Source organism: Boleophthalmus pectinirostris, unplaced genomic scaffold (assembly GCF_026225935.1).
Source record: "Boleophthalmus pectinirostris isolate CB_2022bp ecotype Guang Dong unplaced genomic scaffold, ASM2622593v1 HiC_scaffold_16, whole genome shotgun sequence".
Classification (NCBI taxonomy): domain Eukaryota; kingdom Metazoa; phylum Chordata; class Actinopteri; order Gobiiformes; family Gobiidae; genus Boleophthalmus; species Boleophthalmus pectinirostris.
The window spans coordinates 28,383,421-28,405,240 of NW_026571095.1; the positions used below are offsets into that span (position 1 = coordinate 28,383,421).

At 36.5% G+C, this 21,820-nt stretch overlaps 1 protein-coding gene across 4 annotated transcripts in view; it reads left to right on the plus strand.

Moving 5' to 3' along the window:
* The window catches only part of usp33 (ubiquitin specific peptidase 33), a 73,937-nt gene that overhangs the window by 1,701 nt on the left and 50,416 nt on the right, over positions 1-21,820 (plus strand). For all 4 annotated transcript variants that reach the window (XM_055151827.1, XM_055151829.1, XM_055151828.1 and 1 more), the window contains exons 2-7: positions 3,809-3,906; positions 4,016-4,069; positions 4,724-4,786; positions 13,158-13,307; positions 13,436-13,544; positions 18,937-19,006. In XM_055151827.1, the coding sequence (XP_055007802.1) occupies positions 3,823-3,906; positions 4,016-4,069; positions 4,724-4,786; positions 13,158-13,307; positions 13,436-13,544; positions 18,937-19,006 (530 nt within the window). In that variant the 5' untranslated portion in view covers positions 3,809-3,822. The remainder of the gene's footprint in view (positions 1-3,808; positions 3,907-4,015; positions 4,070-4,723; positions 4,787-13,157; positions 13,308-13,435; positions 13,545-18,936; positions 19,007-21,820) is intronic.

The window sequence follows — 21,820 nt, forward strand, 5'->3', positions numbered from 1 at the left end:
GGAGTATTTATATAAATGTTCATGTACAAGTCAAAATAAAATAGTAAATAAGTAATAAAATATAAAATATAGGAATAGGAAGACAGTGCAACAATGATATGACAACAATGATATGCAACAAACTAGACAAGAGTTTTATTTGGAAACACAAAATAAGTGATAAACATTGAGGAACAGGAAAATGTAGGGAAAAACAAGAGTAAAGTATGAATATGCAGAGAGTAGTACAAACATTTCAAACTCGATACTAAGTAATACATTTGGTACTCAATACTGATTCTGATACCATGACGATAATAAAAACACAATTTCTTAAGACATCTGAATGTGATTTGCAGCATTACATCGTGGTACTCCTTTAATATTCCCATGTGGTTTTAAATGTAGTCTTATACTAGTTTATATGCTCTTATACTTGTTCTGATACAGCTCAAGATCATTCTAAAGCGATTCAGGAAAGGTTTCTGTCTTGTGGATCTGCCTTTTTTAGTATCGATACCTGCTCAAATGAGTATCCAGTTTTGATACTAGTTATATTATCGATTTAGTATCTTATTTTCTGTACTTTTGACAGTAGTAGACATTATAAGCAGACATGAGCAGAAGTTACGTAGAGTTTTTCATATTTATCGTGTTTTATTTGAACTATACAGACTTTTAACACATATAATATATTTCACTAGATCTTTGCTGCTAATTTATCATCTCTGAATCGTTCTCTTTGTGCACACAGAGCCTCATAGCCAGTGCACATGGCCTGAAGTGGTTTGTTGGGTTTGGTTTAATATATTTCTTATTCTGTAAAGCACTTTGAATTACTTTGTGTACGAATTGTGCTATACAAACAAACTTGCCTTGCCTTGTCTTTGTGATTGTGGCTATGGATTGTGTTAAAGGGCCCAAATTACTCTATTTTCTGATCTATGTTATAATATTTCCTTGTCGTAAACATGCCTGGAGTTGTGTTTAGTTTCATTCACACACGTTTAACACACAAACCCTGCAGATTTAGGAAATGAATGAAACAAAACACAGCTCGAGGTGTGTTTTTCATGACGTAACAACATTCTAACATGGCTTAACGCTCACAAGATCAGAACCTTTCACCTTGTTATAATATTATTCTTATTATATTAGTGATTGGATAAAGGAAATGTTTCTAACGGCATGTAGCGGGAGTGTCTGCACAGCAATGCATTTTATAAATTCCACTATGACTAAATCCGTATCTTATCAGACTTTGTTGTAGTAGTCACATGCTGGACATATTGCTTCTGATAAGATGACTCCTCTCCTCTTGTTTAAAAATATTGTCCACACCAAAAACGAACACCTGCAGTAGCAGAATAGTCGTATAACAACATAACTTGAGACGTGAAATTTGAGTTGAAATGTCCTAAATCTGTCAGTAAATCAGAGACAATGGTTGCACAGGCGATCCATGTATAAATAATTTTATTTCATGTAATAAGGGACATTTATGTACCTGAAAATAGTCTCTACTAGTCCAAAAAAATGATAAAAATTAGATATAGTTACTTCTTTATGTTTATGACAATACTACCAATTTTTTTCATCTTATTTTTAGATTATGGGGGCAAAAATTTGACTATGGGGGGGCCGCTGAAGTCTCTTTTATTAATAGAAACACTGGTAAAGGCAAGTAATTTGGAGCAGAGGTCAGACTTTGTAGGAAAATAGTGTTTATTTGGGGAAAAGGCGTGATAGATTTTTGCCATATTGCCTAACCCAACCACACATGGGTATTAGTAAACTGATCATGACTCAAACAAGCTCAGTTTCTATAGGAAGTTAAAGCCACTACTACTTTTTGTCATTGCGAGCCCTCTGCCTCTTTGCCCCGCTGATCAGATAGCAACTTAATCTCCTTTATTCCTGTCGCGGAGCAAATCTAATTGTACCAAGTCCCCCTCTGTAGTACTAAGGCCATCTTTAAAAAGCCAATTCAACGTCTGCCCTGTTCATATTGAATTAGACGTGAAACGCTTCCTTCTTGTCATAGCTAAAGTAGTTCTGGTGGAGGCGAGTTGTCGACAGAGTTTGCGTGTGTGTGAGTGAGTAACAGATCATAAAAAAAGGACGTTGTCAGTCATTGTGGCGACACAAAACTGCTCTTATGCAGGTGACTCAGATGACCTTGTCTGAATTCTGAACATTTGCATTTTATCACTATTACTTATACGACTTGGAAGATGGAAGTGGAAAATAAGTTTGTGCACTAGAAATGTACACCAAACGAAACTGCTGTTCTTTTAAAAACACATATATTGTATTGTAGGAATGATCAGTATATGTTTGTTTTGTTTGTTTTTGTTTTTACCGGTACTTTTGTTGGATATCAGCGCTGGTACTGAAACTTTTGTTGGATCGGGTATTGGTTCCATGAGTCGATATCCTTTATTTGTATGAAAAAAGACTCTTTTTGGCCTGAAATGTTTCATAATGTTTAAATTTTTTATTCATTCAAAACTGCTGTCTGGTTATTTGAAATAGTATTGGTTAATATAGGGTATCGGTAGGCAAATACTTAAAGTAAAAGTAAAAGTATTAATATTGTTGTTGGAAATAAAAGAGCTGAATCGGTGCATCCCTATCCGATATTTGTCTATGCTGTTGTGGCCAATATTAAGCTTTTAAAATCCATAGTACATACAGAAAAAAATGTATACTGCCGGTCAAAAGTTTCAGAACACCCTAATTTTCCCAGTTATTTATTGCAATTCAAGTTGTGCAAGTCCAAAGAAGAGCTTGAAATGGTACAAAGATAAGAACTGAACAGCCAGAGGTTAAAAAAAAAAAAAGATAAAAGATAACAAAACACAAGTCCAAGCTCTGCCAAAACTACCTCAGGAAAAAAAGAACAAGATGGTGAGCTTGACCAAACATGTTATTGCTCTCAAATGGAAGGAAATGGAGAGGCCCAAAGTAAACCAGTGGATTAAATGATTGTCCAGCAATTTGGCACTGGAGAAGCATTTCTAAAGGAAAACTTGAGGATTTTACAGACATTTGGTTCCCATTTTTGCACATTGTGAAGAATTTGACATGTAGAAATCATAATTCAGATTGAGTGAACTGTGTGTTTTAGGATGGGGGGAGGGTCTTAATGTATGTATATGTATATTTTTTGTATAATGTCTTTATGTTTCAATATGTATAATCTGAATTTAAAAAAAAATCCATGGTGAGCTTGAAAACATGGAGTGACCAGCACAGTCTCCAGACGTAAATCCCATCGAGCTGGTTTTGGGATGAACTGGACAGAAAAGTAAAAGCCAAACAACCTACAAGTGCCACACATTTATGGGAACTTCCGCAACAGATTTGGGAAGAACTTTCAGAAAAATATTTGATTTCTATTGTAAAAAAGAACGAGCCACGAGTGTGTTCAGCTGTTATATCTGCCAAAGGTGGAGACTTTCATGAATCAAAAGTTTACAATACTTTTTGGTCAACAGTATACGGTAAAAAACTGGAAAAAGTGTGGTGTTCTAAAAGTTTTGACTGGTAGTGTATGTCAAGTTATAGTGAAGTTTAGAAAATAACTACTTGCTTTTGTAAAATAACTAAATCTGCTTGGTTCTGGAGGTTGGGAGGCGCAGTTTTCATTGGTCTGACGTCAGTTTTGGAAGCCAGCATCTGAAACACTGTTTAGAGGATTTTTTGGGCGTGATCTGCAATGTTTTCCAGATTTTTTTTAAAAGACTGTTTCGTTGTGCCAAGAATACAAGATTTTGAAACAACACTATGGGATTTTAACATCCAAACATGTCTGTTTTCTCCACAGCCCAGTGTTGAGTGATGCCTCCAGGCTCCAGCTCCGACTGCCCCCACCTCGACTGCGTGGGGGAGATCACCAAAGAGGAACTCATTCAGAAATCTCACGTGAGTCCAAATGAAACTGAAATGAAAAATCTTCTGTTTGCCGTGTTTGATATTCAATCAAAGCACCATTAGTATAAATGGACTGACTTTTCTCCTTTCCTCATTCCAGGGCCAGTGTCAAGACTGTGAAGTGGGAGGACCAAATCTTTGGGCATGTCTTGAGGTGAGGCTTGTTTGTGCGCGATACTTTACTGAATCACAATTTGAATAGTGTCGATCAGCAGATTACAAAGACTGCAGGCCTGTCGCAATAAATACGACACTGACTTATCGTTCAATATATGATAGATGGAACTGTTTTTTGTGTCACTTTTTATAGTTGGTACTTTTTCTTGTTCATGTTTTCGTGATGTGATTGGACTGAAGTTGTAAAAGGTTGATTTTAATAACTTCTATGACTCATTTCAGATGGAAACTAACTACTAAAGTGTTTCATTCTGCTGTGTTTTTATTGCAACTCATGATTTTGTAACTATCTTGTACATGTTTTTGTGGTTTACATCTGTTTTGGGGTTTTTGTGTCAGGGCGTAAATTCACTTCATGTCTCTATTCACTTCATTTTTTTATTGTGACAGGCCTAACTGCAGTTATTTAGGGAACATATTTTTCTTTGCAAACAACAAAATGTTTTATTTTGAAGCAAATCTGCTGACCACACAGATCCTTACAAACATGTTCTGAAATCGGGGCGGTTCTGTGTTAGATTATCAGTTCATATCTCAGTCTTCTCTCATGTGTTTGCTCCTGTGAATTGAATTTTTGAAAACTTTGAAATTTCAGTAACATTATGATCTACATCTTTTTCCTTTTCCCCAGAACGGATGCTCGTATGTGGGCTGCGGAGAGTCTCACTCTGACCACAGCACCGTCCACTCACAGGTGAGAAACTCTGTGTGAGCTTGTGTTGTCATCATATTAAAATATATAAAATTCAAATATTATTTCTATGCTAAGGAGTAGACTTGATACTCAATGCCGATTCTGATACCAAAATGATAATAAAAAGCATTCTTTACTTTTATTTTAAAAATTAAATCATAGTACTTTCTTTTATATTCCCATGTGGTTTTATATCTCTGTAATTCCTCAGTGGTTCAGGTAGGATCTATGGTGGTGCATGGGCGTATTCTAGTCTATGTGCTCTTATACTTGCTCGATACAGCTCACGATTCAGGAAAGATTAATTTCTGTCCTTATAATGTGACTTTTATACTATTAATACTTGCTCAAATGAATATCTAGTTTAGATTCTAGTTTTAGTATCGATTAGTATCTGACAGAGTTGGGGACTTGCAAGTCATGACTTTGGACTCGAGTCAGACTTGAGTCAGTAATTTTAGGACTTGAGACTTGATTTGATAAAATAGACGAAAGCTTGGGACTCGACTTGGACTTGAAGATCAGTGACTTGGGACTTGACTTAATATTGAGCCCTGTGACTTCTGAAGACTTTCTATTCTAACCTTGATGATTCACACTAAGATCTTGTCAAGACATTTAAAAAGGAAAAATTTGCATTTCTATAACTTTTATATAAATATACCATGACTTTTTAAGTACAGTTTGGTTTAAAATTCATATAAATTGCAAAAATGTAAGCTGTATTTGGTATTTTGGTTTAAAGACTTGAAATGACTTGACGACTTGGACTTGTCTTGTACTTCTGGGCCAGACTTGGACTTGCCTGTCTTTGGCTTGGGACTTGACTTGGACTTGAGGTCAAAGACTTGAGACTTACTTGAGACTTGCAAAATAACAACTTAGTCCCACGTCTGGTATCTGATTTTCAATATTTTAAACAACCTTAACACTTATCATTCAGATCAAAACTTAATAATTTCGTTCCCCAATACAGTACTTATAAGAATGTTTAAATAGTAAGAGTTTAATTGCACAACAATAACAATTTTAACAACATTTTGAGACACTAGCATCTACTATTTACCAGCTAAACCGAATCAGTGTCACTTAAGGACGTCCCTGTTCCCTTGAGGCGCGCTGTTATATTTTTAACCGTTTTCATCTCAAGCCCAGAGCTACGTGTACTACTTTTTGCTTTTAAGCTCAACTGTACATTATTAAAAATCAGGCTGCTTCTACTGCTGTCTGCCTACATCTCACTATTTGGTACAGTTTCAGTAGTGGTTCATCCATTATTAAAACCCCTTTGCTTTGGGAAGTGCATGGATTCAGGCTTAGTTCTTTGGTTACACTTTACAAGCCTTTGAGCAGTCGTGTGTTTACCGAGGCGTGCACTTTGACCGATATGAGTCACTTCAGGTCATAGTAAATAATAAGAAAGACGATATAAAACGTGTACTCTAATCTCTGCATTATTAACGCTTTGTCCTACGTATTGAGACGCATTTGTGGGAAAGTTCGGCTGCGGATAGGGTGGCCAAAAGTATCGAAAATCAGATATTAATCACAACCTAAAGACCAAAATGAACCTTTCCTAACTTTAGAATGATCTTGAGGTGTATCAGAACAAGTATAAGAGCACGTAGACTAGAATACGCCCATGGACCACTATGGAATCCTACCTGAAAGACTGGGCTTACACAGATATATGGTCACATGGTAATATAAAAGAAAGTACCATATTTTTCGGACTATAAGGCACACCGGATTATAAGGCAACAGTAGCTCCCCACCCCCATCCAAGTACCTCACCAAGGGATTTCTAAATTATACATATAGTGACGAATAACTCAAATTTGATTGATTAAATGCCTATTTCCTTTGTAAATGTATAATTTTGATGCCTTAATTTTGTGCACTGGTAACTGGATAAAGGGTTATATTTTATAGACATTGAACTGTACCTCATCTTTCGACTTACCAGGGCTCTTTACAAAATTTCTGCCGACCACTAAAATGAGTAGCTCTCTTGCATTTTCATTTTACAAAAAGTTGCTCACAGGAGGAAAAAGGTTGGAGACCCCTACTTTAAACTGATCCCTTAACCCAGGCGTCCACGATCCTTTGGTAGATCGTGGCATAATTCGCCCGGCGTTGCCTCCCTGACTTGGTGAATGTGGATTAATGTGAATGTGGGTGGATCAATTTAAGTTTATTTTTTATTTTCTACAAGGAGGACTGCAAATATGCTTTGAGTAATAAGGTGTTTAATGCAGCTTTGTGCACATTTGTTTACGTTTTACAGAAACAAAACTGAAAACCACATGGCTATTTTGCATAAACTGTAAGCTCTGAAAAAAACAGCTCGCTCCTTGTGCACTGATGTGGTCAACTTCTATCGGACTAAAGGACCTTAAATTGGGCTTTACTCTGTGAGGCTCCTACTACAGTAGCCGTAATGCTCCAACAATCCCTCAAGTGGTGCGACTTCGTAGTTTGACAGATATTTGAGCGCCGTGTACCACATAAAATTGGTTCGAGGTCAATAAACACAACCAGATTTTATACATAAGGCGCACCGGATTATATGGTGCACTGTCAATTTTTGAGAAAATTAAGAATTTTAAGTGCACCTTATGGTCTGAAAAATACGGTACTACAATTTAATGTTGAAAATCACACTCTGTTGTCTAAAGAAAGAGTGTTTGGAGTATTGCGTTTCAAGTCTGTTCCTCAGTAATGAAGTCAAGTTTGAAGTTTTGAATCACTGTGAGAACGCTGGAGCCTATCCTCTATTACTCTATTGTAAATGATCACAAGAAATTGGCTTAGACTCATACCAAAGTCCTGCCAATTACCAGTACATGCCTTACTGTCTATTGATTTAGTGGATATAAACTTGTTGATATTGGTAGACCATAAAATGTAATATCCGGGTTATCTGAGTGCAGCTCCCTGGAGTCACCGTTGTTTATTTTCAAGGAAGCCATTTTCAAACCGTCCTCCAAGAATAAGAAACATGATTAATTAGATCTCCGGAGGATTCAGGAGCAGATAAGCATTTCAGGCTCTGTTCACACTTAGAAATGGCTAATAGGCCTACTTAGTTAGCAAAAGAGGATTACCATGAGAAGAAGCAATCATTTGTTTACAGGAAAAGATAGAAGTTATTGTATTAAAATGTGTTACGGATTAATACTGGTACTCAGTTACAGTTCATATCCTCCTAGGACCTGAAGAAAAATATTGCAGTATATATTTTTTGTAATTTTCTCTCTTTTAGGAGGTAAATGAACACCTTAGCATTTAGATTTTGTTCATTTTATTTCTATTTATAAGTTTATAACATGTATGACAGGGACATTTTGGTGTTAAAGCTATGTGAAGTTAACCTAACAAAAACAGCTTTTTTGATGACCAACATCTCTGACAAGCTTCTACAGTCACCTCAAAAAGTTTTTAGACTCCTTTTAGTTTCGTAATCTTTTTTTATCATATTGCAGCCACAAACAACTTATCCAGGACATGATAGTAGGGCTTAGTATCACTAAGAAGTTGCCGATACGATACATACTTCAATACATTGGCCACAATACGATACATATCTCGATACAGTGCACTTTCAATTCAATACAATATATTTCAAATTGATTTGATACGGTTAAAAAAAAAAAAAGGCTAAATCATGGCTGTGATACTAAAAGTTTTTGTTAAACCATTTACTGTGCAAAGTTAATATGAGACACAAGCATTTTAATCCATTTTAATCCTCAAAACAGTGAAAATGTCAAATGTGTTGCATTAAAAAGTTTCCTTCCACCAAACAAGCAACAAAACTGTAGCCCTGCAACAAAATAATTTTGTGAAATATACCAAAAAATACTCTTGTGGATATATCGATACAGCAGCCCACGATATTGATACTGTATCATCACAATGAATGATATGATATATCGATCCCTCCAGCCATTTTTATGCAGAGGAACCTCATCCCCCATTAAGAGTCTATCTCAAAACACTTAAAAGATCGACTGGTTAACTCAATGTTGACTATAAAGGGCACAAATGAATGAGCCAGGTCTCAGGAGGATATAGCATACACATATTTGGAATCTACATCACATCCTGTTGTCAAATAAAGAGTGTTTTTTATTATTGTGGTAGCAAAATCAGCTATACTCAGTCAAATACTCTTATGCGTAAGTTTCGTTCTTGTACAAAAGATGAAAAGTTCTTGGTTAAATCATATTGTACACCGTTGTACACAGCCCACCTCTGGATTAATTATAAAAAGCCAGTTTGCAAAGACTGCAGGTGGCTTAACAATGACACTTTACGGTGCTTTTGAGGAGGCCACGATGGACGAGTGCAACTGAGATGTTTGTTACTGCACGAGTGAACACTTTGCAAGCTGCACTTAGAATTTTAATGTACAGTTTTATCTGCAGACTGAACAAATCAGACGATGAAATAATAATGTCACTCACAAATTTGAGATTCAATGCAATAAGACACAGGTGTCAAACATGCGGCCCAGGGGCCAGATCTGGCCCTCCAAGACCTTTAATCTGGCCCTCGGCTGATTTTCTACTAAAATATTTTAATTATATTTTCTATAAAAATATTGGTAATTTTCTGCGGTGCTGAGCATATCAGCATCTCCAGCGTCTCTGTACGTGGCCCCTCCCACCAGAGCAGCACAAATGAAGACTTGTCTCTTTCCAAACGCTCTTAAAGGACGATCGTTTTGACTGTTGACCGTAACACCCTCATCAACAAAATGTCCAAAATGAGAAAAGTGGAGCCGAGTGCAGGATTTTCCAAGAAAAATTGACTTATTCCTATTTATACAAGTTAATGTTAAAACATTGTGTTGAAATTGCATTTTTCTTAAAGTTTCAGGTTGTTCATAATATTATAGTATTTTGTAAAAGAAAGAGTTCATCAATTAAAAAAGATTTCTGTAATAGATGTGTGTTTCTCTGCACAAATATTTGAATTTATTTTTGGGGTTTATATGCCTTGAGTTTTCTAATCCGGCCCCTTTGGGATCAAAGTAGGTTGGATACGGCCCCTGGACCAAAATGAGTTTGACACCCCTGCAATAAGATATCAGTCCAACATGTGGAGACACTGGTGTGGTCGTCTTTTAAAAATATAAATGTTTATTGTTTTGTAATGTTTAATAATGGACCATGAGTCCAGAATAAAGATGATGATAAGTACTGAGTATTGAGTACAGTTCGGTTTTAAAATTTTAATATCGTGACAACACTACTAAAGTAAACATTAAAACAGGTCCAGCTTCCTCCTTCATAACACATTGCTTCACACATTATCGTTGTAATCTATATTTGCTCTTCTAACCTGACAAGCAACTTATAAGTCCAGAATGATTATGATAAATGCCATGATTTATTCGGGCATTGAGGTTTATGGAGGTTAAGTCTGCGTAGAGCGTTACGTTTCATCACACAAGTCTGTTCCATCATTTGCCCGGTAACTCTTTGACTGTGGAAATGTCAAGATCATTCAAACTATTTACGTCATAAGATAATCAATCGTAAGAGGTTAAGAAGTAATTATGGTGACTATCCTTGGCTGGTCTTTTAGTTCTCATTTAGATCTCTACAAACATGTTCTTTCTATTATTTCTTTCTCTTTTCTATTAGTTTATCAGTTCAGATTTCAGTCTTCTCTCTACAAACAGAATTCTACTTTTTCAACGTGGCTGATGTCAACACCATTCCCTGAGGCTCGGTTACTCAAGTTAAACTAAATCTGACCTTTATTTTTGCACAATCTCACCAGAAAGAGCTGACTTGGCTGTAAAAGTAAAAGTACTCAAAAGCTATCCAGCATTAGCCAACATTTTTTTTCAGTCTATTTCTCACCCCTTTTTGTTGAAAATCATAAAAAGACCTTGAACTTTTGTATCGATCATAGCCTCCTGAAAATGTGTTGTTTAAATCCATTTTGTTTTTCTTGAGTTCTCAGACTATCTTAAAAACATTTTTGGCTATTTTTGCTCGTGTGTGTTTTGTCACCGTGATGAATGTTGAACGTTCTGTCAGTAGAGATACAGATGTGGATAAAATTGTTGGGACCCCTCTGGTAATGAAAGAAAAATCAACAATGGTCACTGAACTAACTTGAAACTGAGAAAAGCAATAATAAATAAAAATTTACTGAAAAATAACCAATGGAAATCAGACACTGTTTTTGTATTTTTGTTCAATAGAATAATAAAAATAAAAAAAACTTACCTGTTGACCATTCATTCAGTCTCACTGACAGTTACAGAAATCGTTTGTTTGCAGAGTTTGCCTCAAAAGGTTGTGCAACAAAATATTAAGTCAAGGGTACCATCATTTTTGTCCAGGCCCGTTTGCTTATTTAGTTTTTTCTAATAATTCTGTTGAACCACAGGTGAAAAGCAATGTTTGATTTCCGTTGGACAATTTTTTGTAAATTTTAATTTATTTTTGCTTTTATCAGTTTCTTTTTTTTTTTTTTCATTTGTATTTTATTGTCTTTTCACAATGTGGATTTACATGATAATTAGGACAATCAAAGTAATTTACCACTTGTCGAGTCAAATCTGGATGTCCAATGTCCATAGTTAGGCATTTCCACATTTCTCATTTCTATGTAACTTATTTAAGAACAGGTAATTAATAAATAAAATAAAATAAAACAAAACATGGTAGCTTTAAACCGGGGTGTAAGTTCAGTCTTTGTTATCCAGACACTCATACAGGTTCTGCACAAAGTTCTATGTTGTTTAATATAATGTAACCATCCTTTCCGAAATTTTCTTAAATTCATGACCTTCCGATCTAAGTGAGGCGGTGAGTTTTTCCATATTATAAATCCTAAATATTATATCAAACCACTGTTCTATTTTAGGCCTCTGATCACTTCGCCATCTCCTGGTAATCGCTTTTTTACTAGCCAACAACATAATTCTTAACATTTTATAATCTTCCCATCTTCTTAAATTCAGAATATCAATTATACCAAGATACATAATTTCAGCTTTTATCAGTTTCAGGTTATTTCAGCGATGATTGTTGATTTTTCTTTAATTGCCAGAGAGATACCAATAATTGTGTCCACTTCTGAATATGTAGAACACCCCCAGCGTTTCGATAGTTGAAATCGTAAGCAGTAAATATTATAAATTTTCCGAAATTGCAGCCCCGTTTTTTTATACTCGTGCCTAACGTCGCCACAAATCCTTTCACTGGTCGGTCTTAATGTTCCTGCTACTTTCCTTGTTAAATGATTCACATGAGAAGTCTATGGCTGAGTCCCTTAAGCCTTCTGCTGCTGCTGGAAAGACTCACGCCACCTCATGAATAATGCACCATCGGCTGGTCTGATCGTCTGCTCACGTTTTTGGTCTGGGCAGAAAATGTCACCAAACCAGAGCACTGAACAGTCTATCAGAAAGTACTTACATTTAGTTATGTGCTCTTTTTTTTGTCTTGTTTTAAGTGTATTATTGTTATTATTGGCTTAATGGAGCTGAGCAGTTATACAAGTTTAATTAACAAGATTTTCTTTTTAATACCTATAGTCAATCCTCTGTCATGTGGTTTTGGAGAACATTCTTTTTATGTCATATGCCATAGCTTAAAGGTCTTACATTATACAACATGGATTCTTGTGAGCTTAAACCACGTTAGAATGTTGTTGCCTCATCAAAAACATTCCTGGAGTTGTGTTTTGTTCACACATGTTTGAGTTATCATGCGTCATTAGTCTGTCTACATCTCTAAAGCTCAAAATACGACTTAACAGCTACCATTTACCTTTTTTTTTTTTGGTAGAAATGGGCAAATCCTGAGCTAAAAAATCATCCAAATGATTCTAGAGAAGGTGTATGGAGTTTAAAAACACAGTGGAGCACCTCCTGTATTATCACATGACACAGTATTTTCAATTTGAGAGAAGAACTTGACCTAAATATGCAGGATTTGTGCGTGAAACAGGTGTGAATGAAACAAAACACAACTCAAAGTATGTTTTTGAATCAACATTATAACATAAATCTGAAAATAGCTTATATTGGACTATTTTATTTAGTCTGGAACAAAAAAAAACACATTGTTGCTAGAAATGTTCAAATATTGCCAGTCCCAACACTAAAAATATGTAAATAAATGAGTAAAGTAAGTGTAAGTAAGTGTGTTTTTTTTAATCTATGAGAGGTTGCCAAATGAAAATACTATTATTATCAGTTGTAAAAACCAACAGGAAACCACGTGCTGCAGTGTGCGTGCCTCCACATGTTTTATCATTAAATTCTTTTGTCAGCTGACATGAATGTTTGTGTACTTCTCTTCAAAAATCCATATTAAATCCATGAATGTGTTTTCTTCAGGACACGAGACACAACTTGACCGTGAACCTAACCACGCTCCGAGTCTGGTGCTACGCCTGCGCCAAGGAAGTCTTCTTGGAGCGAAAACTCGGACCAAACTCGCCCACCGGCAACAGCAAAGCCCTGACCTCTGCCCCCAGCGCTGCCCAGGTACAGTTACATAAGAGACAAAAATAAACTCCGCTGGCCATAGGGTTTATCACATAGGTCACGGTTACTCATTAGATAAGATAACTTCGATAAAGCCCGTGTTTGTGTGTTTGTGTGTGTGCGTTCAGGAGCACAGCAGATCCCCCGTGAGTCCGACGTCCCTGAGAGTGCCCTCTAGCGGTGGCACTGAGGACTTGGGCATGGAGACAGAAGAGGAAGAGGACCCGCGGACGAGAGGTCGGTGCATGTTTCTGGGTTGCCATCAACGCTGCTGTAGGGTTGTGAAAGTCAAAAATCGAAAATCAGATACTAATCGGTACTGAAACTAGTATTGAAACTAAAGCAGGTGTCGATACTAGAAACGTCACATTCACAGGACAGAAATTAAACTTTCCTTACTGATACTTTGCAGCAGATATCATCAATATTCCCTGGGACTGTGATGATAATGGTAGGCTCTGCTCTGTCTGAAGCTCTGTTACTTAAATTAGACTTTAATCTGAGTTTTATTTTAACATAATCTGACCATAAAGAACTGATTTAGCTGGAACTACAATAGGTTTAGATGATTTGTGCTACTAAACCAGCCCCTCTAATGACATGACTAGGGCTGGATATCATTAAGAAGTTGCCGATACGATGCATACTTCCATACATAGGCCACGATACGATACATATCTCGATACAGTGAGCTTTCGATTCGATATGATTCGATCCGATATTTTTCAAATCGATTTGATACAGTTCAGTAAAAAATAATGTGTAAATCATGGCTGTGATACTAAAAGTCTTTGTTGAACCACTTCTTGTGAAAAATTAATATGAAACACGCCCATTTTAATCCTCAAAAACTGTGAAAATGTAAAATGTGTTGCATAAACAGCAATAAGTTTCCTTCCATTAAACAAGCACCAAAACTAGTGCTGTAACAAAATAATTTTGTAAAACATGCCAAAAAATACTCTTGGCGATATATCGATACAGTAGCCCATGATATGAATACTGTATCATCACATTAAACGATACGATATATTGGTATTTCAATATTTTTGCACACCCCTAAACATGACATGTCACAAATTAGTTTTTCAGTTAGTCTCACGTTTTTGTTGAAAATCAAACTCCTAAACAGGATCATGGACAGCTGTATTTGATCACAGGCTCCTGAAAATCTGTGAAATAATAAAATGGATTTAGATGATCTTAAAACTTTTTGGCAGTGTTTGCAAATGTGTCATCATGTCACCCTACAGGCAGAACACTCCCTAACATGGTGACACTGCGAAGTATCAATAACAACACATAGGCCCACTGTGGTCCTTGGGTCACAATGGACCTACCTGAATGACTGAGGGACTACACAGATATAACTCCACATGGTAATTTAATAATAATAATAATATGTCAGTTTTATACAGAGCTTTTCACGGTATCACAAAGACGCTTCACAATAAAGTAACACTAAAACGAGGACAGGACAGACAGTAACAGAGGAGCAATCATGTGTCGGGGCTGTGGGCTGTGAGGAAAAGGTGCGTTTTGTGCAGTTTTTCGAAGGTGTTTAGTGAGTCTGAGTTTCTGATGTGAAGAGGGAGAGAGTTCCAGAGGGTGGGGGCAGCCATGGCAAAGGCTGAGTGGTAAGGTTAGATTCGGCTGATCGGAGGCGGCGGGAGGGACGGTTAGGGGCCTGGTTATGGAGACCTTTGTAAGTGATCAGAGGAGGATCTTATTTATAGGATTTAAAAGAGTGATATGATTTCATGTTCTGTCTAAATATAGGGTGTCAGAATTGTTATTGAGTACAAAGTCCATTCCTTACTATCCAACTCAAGTTTAAATTGTTTGTATTGCAGCAACACTTTTCCTGACATGTTGCCCTAGCAGCAGCAGCAGCAAAGGATGGGTTAAATGCAGGACAAATTTCCCTACGGGGACGATAGAGTGCACCTTAACTTTGTCTCCTTGGAGATGTTATTGCTCTCGTCAGATCTTAGAAGCTCAGCGGGGCCGGGCCTGGTTAGTACTTGAACGAGAGACTGCTGGTCGGGCGCCAGCGGTAAAAACTGTTGTTGTTCACTTCACTTTGTCGAGTTTGAAAGTGGTGCGTGTGTGTTTTGGTGGTGGTCGGAGGGGCTGATGGCGCAGATTGGCAGCCTGGCGTCCATCAGTTTGCCCCAGAGCAGTTGTGGCTGTGATAGTATCTTACCACCAATGAATAATGCACAAAATGGACTCTGAGCACTATATATGACTAATGCATTATTATAATTATAAATGTATCTCTCATGCGTTTATTAAATAACAGTTGTTTTAATTGCTAACAGTGAACTCGCCATCAGATCTTGATGTTTATTACATTACCCATAGTGCATTGTAACAAATATCCAGACAAGAGCCATTAGTTGCTGCAGGCTACAAACGTTTTTCTTTTTCGACCTTGTTAACATGAAATGAACATTAATACTGGCACCAGCCTCGTTGGTTACAACACTAACCGCGGATTTGTCGTTTCTGTTACTTCTGCCGTTGCTCTGTTTATAAGCCGGTCGATATTTTGCAGCAGATGTCATCAACGTTCTCTGGAAGTGTGATGCTAAATGTAGGCACTGCTCTGTCTGAAACCAAAATGAGCTTTATTTTAACACAGTCTGACCATAAAGAAATAGCCGGAACTACATCATCGTTTTAGTTGAAAATCAAACATCAAAACAGTGACATGTATTTATCACAGGCTCTTGAAAATGTATTTTTTCTTGAGTTTTTGGGCAGTATTTGCTAATGTGTGCATTGTCACCATGGTAACAGCTGAACACTGCATCAGATACAGATACATGTTGAACACCCCCAGCATGATGTCACTGCAAAGTATCAATACCCCCAAATAGGGCTGGGTATCATTAAGAAGCTGCCGATATGTTTTTCGATACAGTGCACTTTTGATTCAATACAGTTTGATACGATACGTTTCAAATTGATTCGATACGGTTCCATGAAAAACAAAGGCTAAAACAGCAGGGGTGTAACAATGTCCAAGTCTCACGATACGATATTGTCACAGTATGAACCTCACGATACGATATTTATTGCGATATTTTAGGAAAGCTCACGATTAGAGATGTAACAATATCCAATATCTCTCTGTACGATATTTTCACGATATAAATTTCACGGTATGATATTTATTGCGATATTTTGTGGAGGCTTACAAAACTATTAATATGCAACTTTGTCCTCTTAAAGTGCTTAGAACTGTTATTTCTTCTTGTCGTCTACACTGAAATGGAGCAAAGGATCATGGTCTATGTAGTTCCCTCTGTTTTTTTAGCTATTGCTGCACCATAACTCTTAATTTAAGCAAAGAGACTTGTAATTCGATATATTGTGATGGTCCACGATATTATTGTGAGAACTTTGACGATACGATATCACGATATTTCTGTTATTGTTACAGCCCTATAAATCATGGGTGTGATACTTAGAGTTGACTAAGTTTGTGCAAAGTTAATATGAAACACACCAATTTTACTCATCAAAACAGTGAAAATGTCAACCCAATTGTAGGTGTTACACAAAATAATTTAGTAAAAATATACCTAAAAATACTATTGGCGATATATTGGTACAGCAGCCCACGATATCAATACTGTATCATCAAATTAAATGATACAGTATATTGTGTTCTAGACTTGGCTGCGTATCTTCATTAACTCTATTCTACTGAACCGTTTGTAAACACCAGAGCTCAGGATGAAGCGGGCAGACTCCATATGTCGCAGTAAACCTCATGTGGAGATGGACCCGGCACCTGCTGCTGTCCAGTTATTTTAGTCCCTCGCGCACTTCCTTTTATTTAGAGTTCGTCTTTGTCTTTATATAAAAAGTAACTTCAGTTTTTGTCTTGCGTTCTGACTCAACTAAATGAAACACATCCACGGGTTACAGGGTGATGACGAATTAGCCCTGTCGCCATAGCAATTAACAATTCAAAACCAAATAGGGGTAAATTTCAGACCGCGATGCCGTCATGCTCCCAGACCTTGGGCAAGAGCCAGATTCTTTATTGATTGCTTTGTACTTTGCCATGAAATCTAAGACAAATGCACACATGCTGAACCTGATCATTTCTGTTATGGACTAGACCAAAGTGCTCACTGTATTACAGCTAAAACCTTTTTGTACTTTTTAGAGCTTTTAACCTTGTAACCCCTTCTCATTTACCCACCGAAATTGTTTTCAGAGTGATTCGTGCATATTTGAGTCATCTTTATTCTCCTGTATTCAAGACGTAACGTTACTGCCCAGATCTCAGCACACTGAGTGACTTACTTACTTCATTCTCCAATTTAATTTAATTTTATTTCTGGTTCAAATCTTAAAAATCCACTACTTGCGAGTGTGATGTGCAGCTCTTCATAGGAGATGCTGACAGATGTGCGGCACTTTGTTGTAAGGCTGTGCAATTAATTGAATTTTGATCTCGATTTCGATTTGTGTGTCAAATTATTTCCAAACCCATAAAACTACTGATATACAAAATATCAATGTATCGTATTGTTTAATGTGATGATACAGTGTCAATATCGCAGACTGCTGTATCAATATATATCTCCACGAGTATTTTTTTGGTATATTTTACTAAATTATTTTGTTATACAGCGTTACAGTTTTGTTGCTTGTTCAGAGGAAGGAAACTTGTTTATGCAACTCATTTGACATTTTCACTGTTTTGATGATTAAAATGACTGTGTTTCATATGAACTTTGCATAAGACATGGTTTTTAACAAAAACTTTTAGTATCACAGCCATGATTTAGACTTATTTTTACTGAACCGTATCGAAACGATTTGTGTGTCAAACGATTTCCGAACTCATATAACTGAGTTGAATCAAAATCTTAATAAAGTTCATTTTGGGATTTTTTAAATATAAATAAGTATATTTATTTTGTTTTTTTAATATAGAGATTGTAGAACAGCTGGATATATAGTTTATTTTGGATACATTTATGTTTTTCTATGTCTTATTTCATGTTCAAAGTATATTTTATTTATATTATGTTTTATACATCATAAAACTGCTCTAAGGTTTTTGAGAGAGAGAGAAATGCTGAATAAATGCACCATATAACTAAAAAATAATCATTTGAATAATCATGATTTCAATATTGACCAAAATAATTGTGATAATTATTTTTTCCATAATCGAGCAGCCCTAATTTGTGGTGATGACGTTTACGGTGACGTCAACTCCCATTGGGTTTTTCTAGCACAAACGTCAGCAGACATGTTTCTTTCATTAAGATGTAACATAATGATCCACAAGTGTAATGATTAACTATATAACAAACACAAACACTACGTATCTCTTGACAAATTGGTTGAATGTCCCTCACCGCTGCTTACTGTGGGACTGGGACAGAACTATTACAATATAAATGTATTTAATTAATGATTTAAATTATGAAGTGTGTACATCTCCTGCCCATAATCTAAACTGCAATCTGAAAATAATTCCCTCTAACAAAGCAAAGTGCACTATAGTGAGCATTTTTCTATAACTATTTCTACAGAATTGATATTGCTGCTTTCCTGTTTTAACACTGTTTTATGTTTTCTTTATATTTTTCAGGACTGACCGGTCTGAAAAACATCGGGAACACGTGCTACATGAACGCAGCTCTTCAGGCCCTGTCCAACTGGTGAGATGACATTTTATTTCTGTCCTTTGGCATTTTCAGTTTTGAGTCCATGTGATCATTTAGAAGAGCAAGACGACAGACTAGCGACGGCTTTATTAAACTGAGAACTCTTACAGGATACAACTGAACTGGAGAATTTATATAATAAGGAACAATAATAGCACGTTTTTAGTATCGGAAATACAGAAATAAAGAGCTTATATATTACAAAAAAATGACATGTGACTGTTAAGGCACGTTACAATGTGCAAACAAAAACAAAACTTAAATAGTGATTTGTTTCATTCACACATGGTTAAGCACCGGTAATCTTTTATTGTCCTGTATTCAAGACGTCATTGTTTTGATCACTGCTACCAGTACACGCCCACTGTGATGTACTTACTTTGTTCTCCTGTTTTATTTTCTTAATTTATAATACACACTGCACACACTATGGCTGGGTGTCATTAAAAAGTTGGCAAAAAGATACATACCTTGATGCATAGGACACGATACCATACATACCTCGATACAGTGAGCTTTCGATTCTATACTGTTCAGTACGATATATTTCAAATCGAATGTGGTTCAATAAAAAATAGTCCAATGAGGTTCATTTGACCTTTTGATAATTTATGTTTTTAGGTTCTTTTTTCAGACCAAGAGTTTGTTTGTTTTTCATGCCTGACAGTTTCGACTGCTCACTCGCCGTCTTCCTCAGAGTGGTCACATGATGTTGCTGTGACGTGTTCGGTCAGCTGATTTATACAGGTTTTGGCGCTGTCTTTCTACCGGTGGAGGCAGGACGACAGCGCCATCTGCAGTCCGATTTCCTCAGGACAGTATCCCAAGTGTGTGAGAGTAAAAAAGCCCCCTCATCCCCGTTTATATTACCGTGAGCACTAAAACCTGTATAAATCAGCTGACCGGACACATCACAGCAACATCACGTGACTACTCTGAGAAAATATGTTTAAGTCATGGTTGTGATATTAAAAGTCTTTGTTAAACCACTTCTTGTGAAAAATTCATATGAAACATGCCCATTTTAATCATCAAAACAATGAAAATGTCAAATGTGCTGCATAAACAAGTTTCCTTCCACTGAACAAGCAACAAAACTGTAGCTGTGTAACAAAATCATTTAGTATGCCAGTAAATAGCTGCCCAAAATATCGATACTATCATCATATCAAACAATACGATATATCAATATTTCAGTAATTTTGCACACCCCTAGTACACGCGTAAGATACATGTAGGATTATTATTTAACTGAAAATAAAATGTTAAGATGTATGCCTCAAAATAAAACCAACAACATAAGTAGGGGTGTGCATAAATATTGAAATATCAATATATGGTATTGTTTAATATGATGATACAGCATCGATATTAGGGACTGCTGTATCGATATATCACAAAGAGTATTTTTTGGTATATTTTTCTAAATGATTTTGTTACAGAGCTACAGTTTTGCTACTTGTTTAGAGGAAGAAAAACTTGTTTATGCGACACATTTGACTTTTTCACTGTTTTGATGATTAAAATGTTTGTGTTTCATTTGAACTTTGCACAAGAAGTGGTTTGACAAAGACTTTCAGGATCACAGCCATGATTTAGCCTTTAATTTTTAATGAACCGTATCAAATCGATTTGAAATATATCGTATCGAATTGAAAGCTCACTGTATCGAGATATGTATCGTATCGTGGCCTATGTATTGAGGTAAAACATAAGTCCTCCTCTAAATACCAACCAAAGGGAGCATTTTTTCTTACAATTTGTGTAAAATTACTTGTAGAATATGATATGATATAAGCACATAGGATACACACAGTGCGTAGTCATTTAGGTACAAATGCGATCCACAGGAGGTGCCAACAGCTACATGGCTTTTTGTAGTGATGTTTACGCCGTTGTCAGCTCCCACTGGGCACCATAGTTTTCTCAGGAGGAAGTCAGCGGCCGTGTTTATTGTAATATGAGACGAATTAAAATGTCCACGGGTGTCATAGATTATAACTATACAGCAGGCACAGGCACAGTATGTCTTCTTTAATACTAATAAAAAAGAGCAATAAAAGACCCCGACCAGAGACGAAAGTGGATGAGACTTAAAATTCTCCACTGTGGGGGCTGATAAGTACAGTGAATAAAAGACAAATTAGCTTGATTGCTTTATGGTTTTCAGCGTTTCCGAGGCACTTAACATCAGCATCAACATCAGCCCCCATAACTCCACATCGGTCTGGCTCTATTACACAGTTCTTTACCTGACGTAACCTCTCCACTTGTTCTCTTTTAAAACGTGCACATTTGTCCCCGCTGTGGTCTTAATAGTGGTTTTGCTCTCTCCCCGAGTGGAGTCGAGGGCTCGTGTGACTGCTGCACTGCACCATAGCGTCTGAATGGGCTTTTGTGGCTCCCTTAGGGTCTAGTGTTACCGCCCAACACCAGCGCTCTCTCTCCCCCAATCACCATTTCACTTAAGCCACCTCCACACGTCTCGTCTGTCTCCCGCTCGAGTCATTTTCACTCCTTAAAGGTCCTATACTCCTCAAAATGAACTATTGTGAGCTTTAAGGCGTGTTAGAATGTTGTTACCTCACAAAAAACAGACCTGGAGTCGTGTTTTGTTTCATTTACACGTTTTAGTAATCTTGTATTATTAATCTGTCTACATCTCCCAATCTTAAAATGCTCTGTTCCAACTTGTGATGTCATGTAGTGGTAGTTTAGTAAATGATAAATGGTAAATTTGATAAATCTTTTTTAGAAAATTGAATGATTTTAACAGTTTTGTTTGTTTGTTTCTTTCTTTGTTAAATA